At 41.1% G+C, this 17363-nt stretch overlaps 1 protein-coding gene across 1 annotated transcript in view; it reads right to left on the bottom strand.

Moving 5' to 3' along the window:
- Positions 1–3195: 3195 nt before the first annotated feature.
- Positions 3196–17363, bottom strand: part of XPO1 (exportin 1) — a 35319-nt gene continuing 21151 nt past the window's right edge. Inside the window, exons 11-24 of the mRNA XM_010016314.1 lie at positions 16349–16546; positions 15607–15745; positions 13619–13800; positions 12385–12541; positions 12111–12274; positions 11211–11345; positions 10187–10370; positions 8620–8726; positions 8047–8241; positions 7063–7231; positions 5770–5904; positions 5495–5654; positions 5320–5416; positions 3196–4285 (exon numbers count right to left, since the gene is read on the bottom strand). Of these exons, the coding sequence (XP_010014616.1) occupies positions 4139–4285; positions 5320–5416; positions 5495–5654; positions 5770–5904; positions 7063–7231; positions 8047–8241; positions 8620–8726; positions 10187–10370; positions 11211–11345; positions 12111–12274; positions 12385–12541; positions 13619–13800; positions 15607–15745; positions 16349–16546 (2169 nt within the window). The 3' untranslated portion in view covers positions 3196–4138. The remainder of the gene's footprint in view (positions 4286–5319; positions 5417–5494; positions 5655–5769; positions 5905–7062; positions 7232–8046; positions 8242–8619; positions 8727–10186; positions 10371–11210; positions 11346–12110; positions 12275–12384; positions 12542–13618; positions 13801–15606; positions 15746–16348; positions 16547–17363) is intronic.

A 17363-nucleotide genomic window follows, 5' to 3' on the forward strand; every position in this document is an offset into this window, starting at 1 on the left:
AACCAGGAGTGGCAATAAGCAGCTGCAGTCAGCTCTTCGCAGCACATACTCAGTCACATCACAGAAAACTATTTTAACTCCTGCTCCCATCCTCCAACCTAAATCAGGCAATTCTTCATGAGTCTGAAATTACAGACCCCATGACAGACTGCAGATTCAGGAAAAGACCCAAGATTTCAAAGGTGTTCACAATAAAAACCCAGGCCCCTCGACATACTTTAATGGGGGACTTGGAAGAGACTACCCCATGCACTGCCAAGGAAAAAGTGCTGTTTAACTTTTAACTTACAAGGGGTAAATAAAAGTAACCATGTGAGTGCCTTGTTTTCATCTCAATTCTGTCATTCCCAACCCTACTCTTAAGTTCCAAAACCTTCCTCCTTAACCCCATCTTTTCTCAGCCGTTTTTTTGTACCCGCTTACAGCATGAACAAGCACTTGCAGGTAGCGGGAAACACACGTACCAATACCAATAGCAGCACACAGGGCAGGTGTGTGTAGGAAATCAGTGATTTCCTGTGCTTTAAGGTGCATTGCACATTGAATCTTACCTGAAAAATTAATCCTTTGACTGGACCAGCCAAGCCTTTTCCCAAAGGAATCAGCCTTGGACAATGAAGCAAAGGATCTCCTAAATCTGACAGTCTAAAGATATATTCAGTCAGGACAGCCAGTGCAAAGGTGCATTCATGAAGGGCAGCCAAGGGGAGAGAGGTGTGTTCTTTTACTCATGTTTGGCACCAAAATGCTTATTAAAAAGCCATCGCCAACATTTCCATTTTGCTCCGTAACATTTGGAGACAAAGCCACTAAGTGGGGAGAAAAAGTCTAAACAGACCTCCCAGCAAATACAGACATCAGCTCCTCACCTCAGTCAATGCCTCTCTCTGTTTTAATGCATTATTTCCAGCATCTCTTCCTGATCTTTTATTCCATTAAGAAACCCACAGCTGAAGGCTTATTGCCAGTGCTAAAGACTATTAGAAGTAACTCTTAAAGCTTCCTGGAGAGATGAGCATTTCTAAAGCTTTTTTGCATAAATATTAGCTTTATTGGAAAATAGTTCACTTAAACCAGATTAACACACACCAAATTGTTCTAGTTTAAAAAGGAAAAAAACCAAACTATCCTAAAATGCTTTGGAAAATCATCTGCTTCGGTTACAGTAGCAAACACATCATGGTAGCCTGAAACAAATACTTGGGGGTGTCTTCATCAGCTAACAGGCAATCAATTCATGTAAACACAGAAAACACCCTTAATATCTGTAGTTATGAATGTACCTGGAGTACACAGAACTGTTGGGGTTGGAAAATCTGTATAGAAATATGCACAAACATTGGTTTACATGTAAGTACAAGTTACGTAGATGTTTATATGATGGTTCATGCTTTTTATCCGTATATTTTCATTTACAAAGTGTGCATTAGAACTAGAACTTTCTTAGATGTACATTGTATTGTCCACATTCAGGGTAACTGCACTAGAAATATGCACACACACACATCACATCTTCAATGGTATCCAGAGCTCTGCATAAGCTGCAGTTTTATAGCATCTGCAGAGTTCAAGTGAAAGGCACCAATTCTTAAGATAACAAGACCACAGTTAAGATTTTAGCTCTAAAAGGGAAGCAAAAACTAAGATTAAAATGTTACTAGATAACCCAAAAGTTAGCAAGATATGGGAACAACTCTTCTCTGCATCAACTTTAAAAAATACATTTTGGATTTGTTGTTTGAGAGTTTAGGTCAGATTCAATTCTTCAGTAACCAACCATACCACGAGCCTCAGACTAACCCGAATCATCTTCAATACCCAAAGAGCAAACAAGCATAAAAGCATACGAGTGGGTTTTGTTCACAACCATTTTCAATGCATTGTTAATGCCACTGTGTGTCAGAACCAATTCAGTATCAGCTCTGTGACTCATGGGATGTGATTATTCTGATGTCACACTATCACTGGTATTTTGTTTCCATTTTAATAAGATTTCCTTACTTCTCTGCCCAGCTTTTCATACTCTGCAGGCCTGTAATGCTGCACCTCAGCCTGGTCACAAGTCATTTAATATCCATTCCAGATGCGCCCCTCAACAGTACTTCAAATACTTCAAGCTGCCTATTAAAGAAGCTCCCGCCCTCACACAGAACAGAGCCATACATCAACAGGACAGGAAGACATGAACGAGCTTAAATCATGAGCTTTAAAGGAGAGAAAGGAATGAGCTCTGTAACTATCAAATTAGTTACCAGATTTGGTAGGCTCTATTCTAAGTCCTAGCCATGAAGGGTTTGAGGAACCTTCTCTCCAAGGAGTAGCAACTGCCAGCTCACAACATTTGTATTGCCAACTGATCCTCACACAGGAGCCAATGTGCTTTCTTAGGGCCGGCCAAGTAAAACAACTGGAGAGATGCTCACTAACAAGAAAGGGGCCAATACTTGAGACCAGGAACATCCTGGTCACAGCTAAACGCTATGCAATGCTGCTAACTCACGTACTTCTACCTCAAACAGAATATGCAGCACAAAGTTAACTACGGTATCCAAACTTACACAGAACACCTCCACAGCTGTCTAACCTTGGTCTACAGCTCTGTGTGAACGGCTCTATCTCTCATTGTAGTGACAATCTTGAGATTAGAGGCCAAATAAGTGGATAAACTTTGGGAGAGCTTAACATCAACTGCTAGTAAACAGAGACAAGACATAACGAAGACAGGGAAGCCGAGACTGCACACAGTGTTCATACTGCTTTTTGTATCCATACTTCATGTTTCTGTGAAAATCATTTAACTACAAAACTTTAGGTAGAAAAATAACTGTAGATCTTGTCTACATGTGTTATTAACACATACTAGTATCAATTGTTTAGTCAAGATACAGTGCAACACCTCTTTGGAATCAATTGCAAAGAGTCCCTATGGAGAGAGAGCAAGAGTACCTTATTCCTGGCATTTTGCAGTAATGTAGTATGGAGCATTTATGGAGGTAAGTCAGAACAGCTACTGTACTTCCAAATGGAACCCAACTGAGTTCAGGTTAACTTCAAGCACAGTCCTTGAGATGAGGCAAGCCAGAAGCAACAATTATCTAAGCCCTCAAGGAACTTTTCCTACGCCTTCAGGATACAAAGCTGAAGTATGACCACAGCATTTTCATCCAAGAAAAGAATAAGCCGAAGAAAGAAAAATAAATGTAAACCAAGTTTATTTTGCTTTTAAGTAGTGTTCTTTAAGCACTACAGCATGGTAAACAATGTAAATTAGTATAAGTCATCTCAAAAGCCAGAGGTTTGTTTTTTTGTTTTTTGTTTTTTTTTTCTCTTTTTTATTTTATGAGTTGTTAAAAAGATGCAGCCTATTCTAACAGGATAAATATTTTAACCATTTCACTTCGAGTTAATGAAGGCTCACAAATGAGCAACACTCCTCATTGAGGAAAACAAAAAGCTGTTGTCGACAAAGCGACAGCACACACACAAAAACAAAAGAACTGTGTAAAAATAACTAACTGTACTGTGTTCCCATACTCTTTCCAAGTTGCTTTACAATGGGATGATGATATGCACATGATCTTGCTGCAAACTTGCCATACAACTTGCAAATACATGTAGCCTAGCCTTACCACTCAGTCCAAAAAGCTGCTAACTGCTCAGAACAAACGCAGCGCTATAATCCTCTGCTTAACAATGAAGTCAATCCGTTTTTACTCATTCCCTTTCCTCCTAGGCTGCAGGACAGGCTAGAAAGAAAATGATCCCGAATTAAAAATCGATACTCTTCCAGGAAAATTGTAGGATTTTGCAATAGAGTCTTTTACAAGTTATGTTTTTGCCTATTTTCCCCTTAGCCACAAAATGGGCATGAAGTAATTACTTTGAAAATGCCTTAATTTTCAACTTCATGCAAATCTAAAGAAAGATGACCAAACAAAAGCTTAAACAATGGAAGGATATTTCACAGAAAATTTCTTATACAAAAAACACATAAGAAAAAGGGCCACTAGGTGACATTTTAATTTACAAATTGGCATCATTTTGGTCAACGAATATCCAAGTGCTGTTTTCTTCTATCACAACAAAGTAGCTGTACAGAAAGAAAACTGCAAAACTTGTTTTATTTTGTGTTTTGTTTTTAATCGCACATCTCCTCAGGAATTTCATGTGGATTAAGGATGCCAGGTACAGACATCTGAAGTTTATGCTTCTCCTCTTGAGCCTGCCGAAGGGCTGTTTCTCGTTCCTCCAAGAATAAGTCTGATGTGTCTTCACCTGCAAATTCCTGTGGGATCCACATAAAACCATCAGTTTATTGGCAAGTGCTTTAAGGCAGAGTAAGAAGCTTCCAAAATGACACAGAAAACATCTTCCCTTCACGTTCCCTGCCAGACTATTTGCTTTGCTTTCTGTTCCTGATGTCAGAACTAGTAGAAAGGAGTGGAACACATTTTAGGATGTTCACTGTGCATCACAGAACAGAGTGCTCCAGTAACCCAGTGTCTGGAGCACACCACCATTACAGCAGTATCATCAACAATGTTGAAATAGAGTTTGGGTTGGGTTGGAAAGAACCTTAAGACCATCTAGTTCCAACCCTCTGCCAGGGGCAGGGACACCTCACACTAGACCAAGTTGCTCAAAGCTCCATCCAAAAATACCTGCTGACTGCAGTCAAACTAATGAACAACAAGCTCTTCCCTATAAAATTCCTGAATTCTACCGTCTTTAGAAAAACAAAAGCATAGCATTCAGCAAATTTCAAAGCACATCCCAATCCTAAGCAGGATTTAAACAAAATCTGGTTAAAAATCAACTTTATTTCCCATTAAAGTGAGTTTTGTCTTCCCTACAAAATTCCTGAATTCTACATCTTTAGAAAAACAAAAGCATAGCATTCAGCAAATTTCAAAGCACATCCCAATCCTAAGCAGGATTTAAACAAAATCTGGTTAAAAAATCAACTTTATTTCCCATTAAAGTGAGTTTTGCAGCCATTTCAGACGTACAAATTGTGTGCACTGAGTGAAGTGCATTGAACCCCAGTTTATAAAATTAAATCACTCCAAAATAGATCCCATGATCCACGAGAGTCATGCAAGGCATTTGACAAGAGTTCTCACTGAATTTTAAACAGCTGCAAAATAACTTGTACCTCCTAAAGAAACACCGCCAACAACCAGGGCTTGGGTTGGAAAAGGACCTTAAGATCATCTAGTTCCAACCCCCTGCCATGGGCAGGGACACCTCACACGAGACCATGTCACCAAGGCCCTGTACCATCCGTGTCACTTCTTGAAGCAAGCACACCAAACATACCTTGATTTGGACCAGGAAATCCCTTAGGTGCTCCTTGAAGGCAGGAATATCCTGGTTTAAACTGAAGAGCCCTGTTACAAACAGCTTCACCTGGGCACTAACAGGAAACACACCAGTTAGTATTTCAAGACATAGGAACCCACTTGGATGTAGTAAAGAATGGTGGCAGACTTACTCTTGCAGGTGTGGAAACGCAGATTTGAGAAGGTTAGCAACATACTCCTGAATAAACATTTGGTTGTTCACTGGATTCCCAGGGTTTAATGGAGTACTTATCTTTCCCTCTTCTACTAAGTTGAACATGTATGCAAGGATTGATGCATGCATTGTCAAACCTGAACAGATCAAAGTTATACATATGCCGTTATTACTCATCAACAGATGTGGACCACTAGTTTGGTGTACAAAAGGATTGTTTTCATCAACCAGCTCCCATCTGTGCATTCTTACCAGCAGTGTGCGAGGTGTCTGTTACAACTGAGAAAATGTGCTGAAGGATATCACAGAAGTATGTCTGATAGAAACTCTGCGCAGCTGTCTCCTCTTGTGCAACGTTCTGGAGTAGAGTATAAAGTATCTGAAGTCCTGGAAAATACACATTAAGAACCTATAAGTTACTAACAGAACACTAAAAAACATCTGTGTGTGGTTTTGCCTTTCCAAAAGGGTACAAGTATCCCAAGAAACTCTGACAGGCCCGGCAAAGAGAAGCATTACACACGCCAGGATTGTCTCCGGCACTTCCTCCAGTAGCCCCCAGAGGGCCACAGCCACATTTACAGAGCATGCTGATTTCCTCTGCATTCTTACATGATAGAAGCATAATGACCCAATTGCATCACTTCAGTGGTACTCGTGAGTGAGAGAAACCCTCCACCAAAAGAAGTGTTTCCTAATAACGGGAGATGTTTTAATGCTTTGAATTACATGAAAGCTTCAGTTACTTTACTAGGTGCAATGCAACTGAAAGGGATCTTTTTATCCCCATCCCTTCCAAATGCTAATACAAGACAGTTAGCTAAAAACTAAGTGGCTTCACAGTAATTATTCTACCCAGTAGCCAAGATAGTGCAGTACACCCAAGATCCTAAAAAGTAATGTTTTTAGAATTTAAGACTTTTTTACAGCTTCACTTACAGTCTCCCCTGATAACTGTCATTCTGGAGGGGTTTTAATTACCCAAATCTGTTAAATGAAGTGATACATTCTGCTGCTCCATGAAACCTCACCCCATGTTTAAAAAACTTGTTCTTGTCCATAGGAAGAAGGAACCACCTTCTTAATCTAAGGTGCTTCCCCTTCCTTACTCCCAGACTCTGAGCTCAGCCCCTACCCCAATCATTCACTTCTCTGCTGGGCTCTTCAGTGGTTACTTAACAACTCGCTTACTGAGGCATTAAGTCAAACCCTGCAGGCAGCAGTGGGAAGGAGCTGGAACACCAGGTAGAGCTGCTGCATCACTTCAGCCATTTCTGAGAAATGCCAACCCGCACATGGAAAAGAAAGTAGAAACCATAAAGGTGTGTTCTTAACAGAGGAGAGTGAAAGGACATCCAAGTATTTCAGCCCATTAACGTGTACCTGGCTGACAGCTTGAAGCTGAGACAAAAGAGTATTATTCTTGTGCAAATGCAGTACAGAATCATGTGGCTGGAATGTTAAGTTTGACTAAAGAAGAAGATGCAGGAAAACACCATTCTACCAGATAACATCCAACACTGCATATTAAACCCTTCCACTTACCTGTATCTGCAACATTTCTCATTGTATGCTTGAAAGCCCAAATGATAGAATCCAGAACAAGTTTGAACTGTGCAGGTGGAATGGCCAGGAACGCTGGGAAGCAATGAGAATTTACAGCCTGGAGTAGCAGGAAGAAGTTTGTTCTATGTTCAGGATATTCTTCAAAGTCCTAGAAGGAGGAGGGGGAGAAAGAAGTGAACTTTTCCTCCCAGTTTTCCCCACCAAAGCTTGAGACCGTCTTCTAGTGTTACACAACACAGAGAGGCTGAGCCATGCTTTGTCAGTACACAGCCTTCAGCACTACTCCGGCCTCAGGTAAACAGGCAGATGGTCTCAACACTGCTTAAACACCTACGTTGCTACAGGGGTACAAGTTGTGGTTACACCCTATTGCAAAGTACCACTAATTCAGCTGGCAGCACTCAAGTATTATGCAAATACACACTGCACACTAAGTACTGCATCAGTGAGGAAATACTCCAAATGACTGATCAGTACTTACATTCATAAATTTTAAGCATTTATGGATTTTAGCAGTTAGTTCCACACTGATATTTGACTGAAGTACACTTCTGCTTCCAGAAGCACAACATTCCAGTCCCCAGCACAGAAAAATCCCTCTTTACTTATATCAAGAACTAAACAGAGAAATTTAGGGCAATGAGATTAAAACATCTGACTAGACAGACTTCAAAACAAGTATCACCCGTTTGATCAGGGACTACTTCAAGTGCCACAAATGCACTTTGTGACTGCAAAAAAGCAGGGAGATGATCCACAAGACACCACATATGGAAATGATACTCAATTAAACAAGGCATGAACCCCCACTTAATTCCTGTACACAATCTGCCTCCCCTTCACTGCAAGAAAAGGGTATCTTTCACTTACAGATGTAGCAACACAGCCAAGAGATGAACCAACAGCCAAGACTAATGCTCATCTAACACCCCATTTGTCTTCAGTCCCTAGGGAGATGCCTACCTTGTTGATCATATTTAATGTGCACTCAAAAACAGCATCAAATATCTGAGGTATTTCAGCAGTAATGTGTCCACCCAGCTTGTTGACAATGATAGCCATAGTACTGAGTACTTCAGGTTCTCTAGCAGCTGGAACATTTCTCTGGTAGTCAATGAGAACTGCATCCAACAAGGGAGGAACGAAGTTCTCAGCTACCTAATTGAAAGAAGAAGCCATGGTTGTAACAATGCAGTTTATAGCAAAGTTCATCGTTCAGTTACAGGTGATACTGTCCCTAACAAAGTTGAAATACACCTCCATAAACTCCTCTATGTACCCAGCCAGCCAGCCAGCAGGGCTTCCAGTGGGGTTCTCTGACACCTCCTGGATTCCCTTTAGGATTACTCTCAGCTAAAATTAACTGAAGTATCTCAAACACAGCCCTGGATTACCTCTGTATGATCATACTTTCTCCTTTGCATCTTACAGACATCCTGAAGCAAGTTCCTGTGACCCACTGCTTCAGTCAACAACAGAATAAACCCCAGAGTTGTTCCTAATTTTGTCTTATTTGTATAAAATGAACCTACTTACCATCTGAGGATCATTGGACCTGCTCACCCAGCCAGAAATGAGTTTTAAAGTTTCCCTTTTTACAGTCCTCATACTTCTAATCAAGGGCTGCTTCGTTACCATTTCACCTGAAAAGGTTGTGAAGCTTTAGTTAATCAGGTTAAGGTGTACCAAAAACATTAACTCAAGTTGATACTACAAAACAGAGAATGCCTGATTCTTACATCTAAATTACAAAGACTACTGAAGACTTTTTATATGTACTGAGCAAGTAAGATACCTCCCACTCCAGGCCCTCAGGTCCAAGTTGCCACTTAGCATTACAAAACTACTACTGACAGTACCCTGCTTCCAGGGTTCAAAAACAAAGCTGCAACTTACTTCTCAAGTAAGAGAAACCCACACATATCCACTGAACCACACGGACTGAGCTTACATCTGGTTCTTGCTAAGTGATAGGGGGGAAATGCAATTAAGTTCCTCATTTCATCTAAGAGAGATGTTCTCCTTCCATTTGTCTTTGTCTCTGCACTTATCCTTAAGAAGCCTTATCCTTAGTGCAGTTTCTTGCCCCCTCCTCAGCAAACCCAGGTTTAATTACCTGCACAGCCATGCAACCATTACAGTACATGCACAGGAGAACCTGAGGAGTGCAGCCAGCAAAGGGTAGGATCACTTGTGCTGGCATCGGAGCCATCTCTGGCAAGGTAGAGCCAGTTGTAAGAACATACTCCGAGGAGCCAGTCATAAGACACACGCAGCACATTGGGACTACTGTCCGAGCAACTGCTTCCTAAACTTCACTGTTTCCAACTAGGACAAATCCAGGGCATTAGAGTGGCAGAATCAGAAGGTACTGATTTCTCAGCCAGCTTTATTCACAGTTCTGAGCAACTACTTCAAGGTAAACCAGCTGCTCAGTTACCACATGTTGTTATTGAACATCCACAGCTCCAAATACCATTGTCTGCACCAGCAAGAAAACTGACCATGACACAGAACTCAGCAACCAGCTCATTTAGTCTTGAAATTAATTACTACAGCAGCACATCGTACTGAGATACCACAGTCCCCACTTTATCTGGTAATAACAGGCTGGGCAGGTGAGAATTCCTTCTGCAAGCCTGGTTTATTGGGACTTTCAGGCATCAGGCACTACAGTTACATTGGTGTAATAAAGCTATTTAGTAGCAGTATCATACCAAAACTCTGCCAACATCTTTTGAATGAGATTCTATTTAAAGATAGTCTTTTAATAGTCAAAATCAGAGTAAGCAAAAAGAACACATGCTACAACTCTGGCTCAGCAAGATGCCTATTAATTCTAAGTAAGCATCTCGGGTGCTTTGCATCTTCCCTGAGCTCCCATTTACAGGTATTTCTCCTTCCTTCTAAAGTCAGTTCTTCACTGCAATAAAACATCTGGTTAACGAAACCCCCAACCTAACATTCTCCACTTGCCCAAACAATCAAACACACAGAGGAACATTAAATGAATACAGCAACATCAGCCTGATTGGAATGTACCCCGAGACCTGTGCCATACACTGCTAACCCCCATTTTCAGGAAGAGCATGGAATTTCTTACCATTAGCCTGAATAGCTGCAGAAATATTTTCACTTAGGCACTTGTACACATTGAGCATATCTAAATAAATTCTTCCAAGCTGAATCACAAAAGGGTGGCCAACTGCTTTACATGCTCTGACGTTGGTTTTCAGGATGCTACCGAGCTGCTTCACTGTTTCAGGATCCTTGAGAATATCAACGTTCTGGTAAAAACAGAAAGTCCATGTTATTAGGGAGTAAAACTGCCCTTAGCTTTTAATGTGTAAGTGTAAGTACCTTACACACTGCATTAAAGAACTTATCACTGAAGTTTACAGGCTTTATATATAACTGTTTACTTCAGTGGCATTTGCCACCACCCCAAACAGAGTCAGGATAAAGCTTCAATTCATTTAATTCTGCTCTTCTGCAGAAGTATTTCTGCTGCAGTGGTACAAGCACTACTCTAACCAAAAAGGGGAGATTAAGCAGGTGAAACCAGACAGAACTGGTCTGAAGGGAAGGGAAAATATTCTTGTTTTAAGAGGGAGGCCAGAGTAAGAAACAGAACTCAAGCTTGCTTAAGTTTTGGGATCAGATTAACTCCAAATGGAGTCTTCTCTTGTGCAGCACAGGACTGTTGGTCTTTTAATATGTGGGGAAAAGACTGAGAGAAATGGAAGAAATAAAGGTGTACTTTAAGAGAATGATGGAAGAGAAAGGAGCAAGAGTGAACTGTATGCTTAACATTTTCACTTCTCTGCTACTCAGAAAACCCACTTCTAAGCCAGATAAAAGGGAGCCTTGGAAGAAAACTATTGAAACACTCTGTACAGTAAGAGAGAACTGTCCTTTAAATCAGATTAAAACAAGTGCTTTGTCATTTAAGTCTCCTCTCTCAAAACACCACCTTTATTGTCACATCAATCACTGCCATCACTACTGAGCGATGTCCACCATGTCCACTTAATGTCACGCCACATGAAAAACAAACTCGGGGTAACATACATTTAACAGGTTTTCTTTACCTGAACACAGAATACACTTAAAATGTATGAGCTTACTTTTGTTGCCTGTTGAATTATGCTGTCCCATACTTGATTAGGCAGCAACATGTATTTTTCTATCAGATGCTCCTGCACAGTCTGGTCTGTCTGTGCCCCAATCATGTATCCTACTGCTTCATAAAACGTATGCACCTGATTGGAACAACAACAGGAAATCAAACAGGAAGGTTAAAAAGGAGCAAGGAAAACATTATACTATTCTGAAGTGTAAAGTGGGTTTCATTGTCTAAATACCCTTTTCCCCTCTTGCCTTCATCACAAGATCCTTCTCCGTTCTTTCCTTACTTTCATCATGCATAAACCAAACCTCCATCCCCTTCCCTTCAAATGCCACTATGTACCTTCCAGGGTACTTCATTTTGCCATCGTATCCTGAAGTGAGGAAGCTCAGACCTATGCCACTTAACTAAGTATTCCCAGACTTGCTTATCCTGTGGACCAGATTACATCACTCCCTTAAGTACCTTCTCCCAGATGCCAGATCCACTCTGCCCAAAGTACATTATTGCAACATCTCTGCGTGTCACACACTCTCCTCCATGAGCTGTGCCCTTCCTAGACACAGGCACTTTTGGGATTGTTCCCCAAGCACAAGAGCTATAGGCATTATAGGTATAGCTCCTTCTTGAAGCAGAACCACAAAATGAGATTCCGTCTCATTTCTTTGCTAAAACATTCCAGAAATCAAAATTCCAACTAAACACACTCCAATTCTCCTTCCAAGCTTTCCAACTGAGATCCTGGTGATGCAACCTGATGGTGCTATTTATACCAGAACACTGGCACTAACAAAACCCTCACAAATACAATTCAAGCCTTGAAAATCACTGCTCCATTTCAATATGAAGTAACTTTGATTGGTGTTTGGAACTACCCACAACGCTGCATGAAACGTACCTGCTGTGGCTGAAGGTCACAGATGATTGTATTAATATTGTTCAAGATCTCATCAATGAATGGCATGACCTCTCCCACTTGAACCTGAACAAAGTGTCGGCGGCATTTCTGTGCTATCTTGATGAAGGTATCACAAGCCATGTCCTGGACACCATCGTGGGTTTCTGAATCAGAACAAGGCACTTACTGCTTTGTAGTTTGTGGTTTCCCCCCCATACACGTCCACATATAGGCATTTATTATTACTTCTTCATTCTTACAGCCAGCCACTCACCATGCATGAACTCAAACAGCTTGTTGACTACTGTCTTCAGAAACTTCCAGTGAGCTCTCAGGAAGCGTGGGTATTGACCTACTATGTACATTATATTGGATGCAATAATGGCTTTGTTGTCTTTTCCTCGCTTTTGTTCGCAGAGTCCCAGGAGATCCTACAACAGAGCACATTTTTAGGTCCCTCTCCCAAGTTCGCCCAGTTCAATTCAAAGCACAAGTATAAAATCCTACAAAGAGCTGTATTAAAGGGAAAGGGAATGTCATCATCAAGGTCAAAGTCCAAATAAATAAAGAGTGAGTTAAGATTGGGGTGATGCAACTATTTAAGTGTCAGCCAAACCAGGAACACCGTGTTTTCAACAATGGCATTTCCATTTTAAAATAGAACTAAGGATTTCTGCAGGGGGGACTTCCACAGCTTCACAGTATGGAATACCGAGTAGGTGGCATCAATAAAAACACAGTCTGCACATCCAATAGAAGAGATTCAAGTAAACCTTCTGGATGAATTTATGTGACTTGTTAAAGTAACGTCCACTGCCCTTGTAAAAATGTTTTGTTCCTGCACTCCTCCAATACACATATTTATGCTGGAGAGGGACTCTTCATCAGGGACTGTAGTGATAGGACAAGGGGTGATGGGTTCAAACTGAAACAGGGCAAGTTCAGGTTAGAGATAAGGAAGAAGTTCTTCCCTGTGAGGGTGCTGAGGCGCTGGCACAGGGTGCCCAGAGAAGCTGTGGCTGCCCCATCCCTGGCAGTGTTCAAGGCCAGGTTGGACACAGGGGCTTGGAGCAACCTGCTCTAGTGTGAGGTGTCCCTGCCTGTGGCAGGGGGTTGGAGCTGGATGACCTTCAGGTTCTTTCCAACCCAAACCAGTCTGTGTTTCTATGGTATTTACCAAACACTTAGTTTGATAATGACTATATGGAAAGCCAAGCACCAGGGTGCAGGCTAGTTTAAAAATGTGGGTCATTTTCCTTTATTTCACCATTTCTGAATCCCCCAAAACTTATCATTATCAACTCAATTTTATCCCCGAAACATCCACTGCAAAAAGGCTATTTAGATTAACACATTGTTCATGGCCAATGAAATTTATCAGCCTTAAGTTCATTCTTCTCAACTCGCTGGCCCCACAAGGTACCTTACTAAGAACACAGAGCCCTGTTTCTGTAACCTTAGTTTCTTGAGGATAAACTCTGAAGTGTGTTAGTTTTGCACCACGATACCTTAATTACTGTAACAAGGAATCTTTTTTCATCTTCTTCATGCATTGCACCACTGATGGAGCCTATAGCCCAACACAGGGTATTCAAATTCTTCCACGACCATTCTGTGCCATTCACTTGATTGTGAAGTTTTTCAGTCATAATTCGTTCCGTGTCTGCATAATCCAGATGTGTAAGGTACACTGAAACACAGCGACATTGAACAGGCACGTTTGGAAGCATCAACCTGGATCACAACTCCCCAGGCAAAGTTGTATTTAAGAAAGAGACAACCAAATTGTTAGGCAAGAGCAATGCTTCTTGCCTGAACTCATGACAGAACGAGCTAAAAAGCAGTGAAATGGTTAAAACTGTATTTTAAAGACAGACAATAAGTTCTATTGAGAAATTAACTTTTGTTTCAAGGGATCTCAGCAAAACACTACATACAAGTGATGTGCAGAGTCTAAAGCAATGCATGTCTCAGCAACTTAACTGATTTGAGTGGCTGAAGTATTGACACGAGGCATACACAGTGATGTTCTACAGGGAATATGGGACTGGATGCCTATGGGGGACACTCTACTGTGTGTGAGAAGCCAGTCAATTTTCTTCCACTCTTTATTTCAGTGTCAGTAAGTCTGCTGGGTGTTGCAATGACCCACCACTGAAGTGGGGATGGCACTCCTGAACCAGTCCAGATGGGAAGGTTCAAGTATCACAACACACACACTTGCATCAGTCCCTAACAGGATTAGGGTCTCTAATACCACATCCAAAATTCCAGCAAGTCAAAAGCAACTCGAGGCCAGATTCAGACAGAGGTTTTTACTGTGCCCCAGTATACAGCTTCCACCACATTCTTGCTTTTAAGTGAATCTTAAGCAATACTTAACACCAGAAATCACACACTAACTCAATCTGCACTTCCATATAAATAACCCTGTACCTGGAAATGTGACTAAGGCTCAGGACATGATAGTAAGTTTAATACAGTAAATTAAACAGTTAATAAAACAATTCTTTATGCTCCATATGAACAATTCCCTAAAGCTGGCTGTACCTACATCACAAGTAAAGAAGTGAGAATGAGAGTTTCCACAAACACTGCATCACACAGCTTCCCCCCAACCCTCAGAAACCTCTCACTAAACACTCAGCGTTCTCTCTTAAAGCACATGCACTTGATAGAAGAATATTTAGACTTGATGTCCTAAATATGTGACTCCCTCAAGTTGCAGTTAGGACTCAAAAAACCCTTAAGTTATCACTATAATACATAGGGACTGTCAATGCAAAGATCAGTCACAGCTGAACATGAGACTACTAAAGATAGCAGCATACTAGTATACACACACTAAAAATAAAACATCCTTGCTATATTAAATGCTACAAAAATAGTGGTTCTGGTGTTCTTCAGTGTGCTCACAGCTTCCCATTTTTCATTCCTACAGGAGCTATAATTAACTGCAGCTTTTGTACTGTCAAGCAAGGTCATTACAAGACCTCAGCACTAATTCTGGAAAAGATTTTTGCAGCTTTAGTTCAGGCTGGAATTTAGTTTTGTGTTTAAGAAAACTATTAAAAGATTTCGAAGTATTCAGAAGACCTATTGAAGGAGAAACCATTTTTGCTGAGGAGCACTTGGTCTGCACCAGACTACAACTACAGTAACAACCAGCAAGTCCACTTCAGAAGAATCCTTCCAGTTTAACAGCTTTCTGACAGAACTAAGGTTCCACTGGACCTGAAGCACCTTGGTACAGATATACCAAAAGGTGTTTTAAAAGGGTAAAGGCAAGGGACTAAAATTAAGTAGTTTATTACTACTTAAACAAGTTATACAATGCTACATGCTTAAAACAGAGAACTTCAGGCCACCACCTCCCCCTCTTTCAAGCCTGTGTACTACTCCCCACTGATACTAATTCTACACACATAATAAATCAGATCACAAGCTACCTTTCTGCACAGACCTAGAGCCCAGGAACACCAGCTAGTAAACTCACCCAATGTTTCTCTCATATTTTTATACAAGTTTATGGAATCTGTATCCTTCATGAATTCTCGTACTACTTCCCCTTGATCATTTTCCACAACTAGGACTTCTTCAGGCTTAGCCATGCGGCTGACCATTAGCAACCGAACCTGTGGGTGCAAAGGAAAAGGTAACATGGAATCAGACCCCGACATGAAAATACACCCAGAGCTCCACAGGCGTTGTCAGAGCGCTCTGGTCAGGCAGCCTGACCCACATAAAGGGTACAGCCAGCACCTCATGAGATCAGCTCCCATCAGGATTCTGCAGAGCCATGTTAACTAAAAAGCTGTTAAGAACTGAACCTGCTGATTTCTCTCTGCCCATGAACAAGCTGAGTAGTTAAAAACCCCAACCTACTAAATACACTTTCTAGAGCTTCAAAATTAGGGATCCTTTTGAAGATCACTTTTTCCATACACCCACTTTTTTCCTCTAACATTCCAACCTTTATATGTTTAAAGAAACAGTTTAATATGAGTTTGTTCTTCTTTTAAATTACATCCTATATTTTATAACAAATATCTTCAACTGAAACACCATTATTAAAACTGACTGGTGTCATCTTCAAGTCTTTTTGCACATTAGATGACTACAGTTGAACCAGTTACCAACCACTCAAAGCAAGAAAAATTTTCTTAACACGAAGCAAAACCTCCAGTTCAGGAACAGTATCTAAGTCTTTACAGTTCCTTCATTTAAGCATGGATTACCTTGGACAATACAGGCAAATACAGCTGTCTCCTTGGAGGAACATCAAAGTGTTGACTTCCCGAAAGCAAGGGAGAAGCAGATGTTGAGAACGGGCTTTCCCTGTAGAGCTCAGCAGCTAAATGATTCCAATACTCCAGACAAATCTTGAAAATTTCAGTTTCTTCAACTTCTGATACCAACAACATATAATGAAGAGCCTGGAGAAGTGTGGTCGAAACATCTGATTAGTAACTTCAGCAGAGAAAACCACAGTGCTTCAAGTCCAGTTACCCAGATACTGATAAAATGCCACATTAACATCAAAATTAGGCACAAGCAGCAGAACATCGCAACCCCTCAGTGCCAGGGGTTAGTGGTGGCCTTGGCAGTGCTGGGGTAATGGTTGGACTTGATGAGCTTAAAGGTCTTTTCCAATTGAGTTGATTCTATGATTCTATGACATTACATGTCAGTTCTGACCCGCACAGCAACTCAAAACCAGAGCACCCTGTCAATTACTGTTATTTTCCAAATGTCTACTAATTCTAAATCTAAAGTAGCCTAAATACATCTTTACAAGTGGCACAGCCAAATCAGCCTGTCTGTAAACTATCAGACTTGCAGCCTCTGGAGCTTCTGCAATGCATTTTGGTTTAGAGCCTCAAAACCCCCTCCCAACAGCTTAGTTGCAATGACTGATGCTGTCAAAGACCACTACTGCGACTTGGTTTTGGTCTTTATACCCTGAAGAACTCAGCCACCAAAGCCATACTGCTGCCCTGCTTTCCACAAGTCATCTATCAGAACATTCCCAACTTCTTCACTGACAGAAGAGCCACAGCAGGCTGAGGAGGGAAGGCCACTGATGCAATTTGGACAGACTGAGCTACCAACCATAGTATTTAAGAACTACACAGCAAAACACTTTTTGCCTGGCTTATTTTTCAGTCTCCTGGTGAAGGATGTTAAAGCAACAGCCACCAGTGGAATTTCAGATCTGCTACATGCAAAGGGCAGGAATTAACAGGTTAGGAT

This window comes from Nestor notabilis, unplaced genomic scaffold (assembly GCF_000696875.1).
Source record: "Nestor notabilis isolate BGI_N333 unplaced genomic scaffold, ASM69687v1 scaffold7186, whole genome shotgun sequence".
Classification (NCBI taxonomy): Eukaryota; Metazoa; Chordata; class Aves; order Psittaciformes; family Psittacidae; genus Nestor; species Nestor notabilis.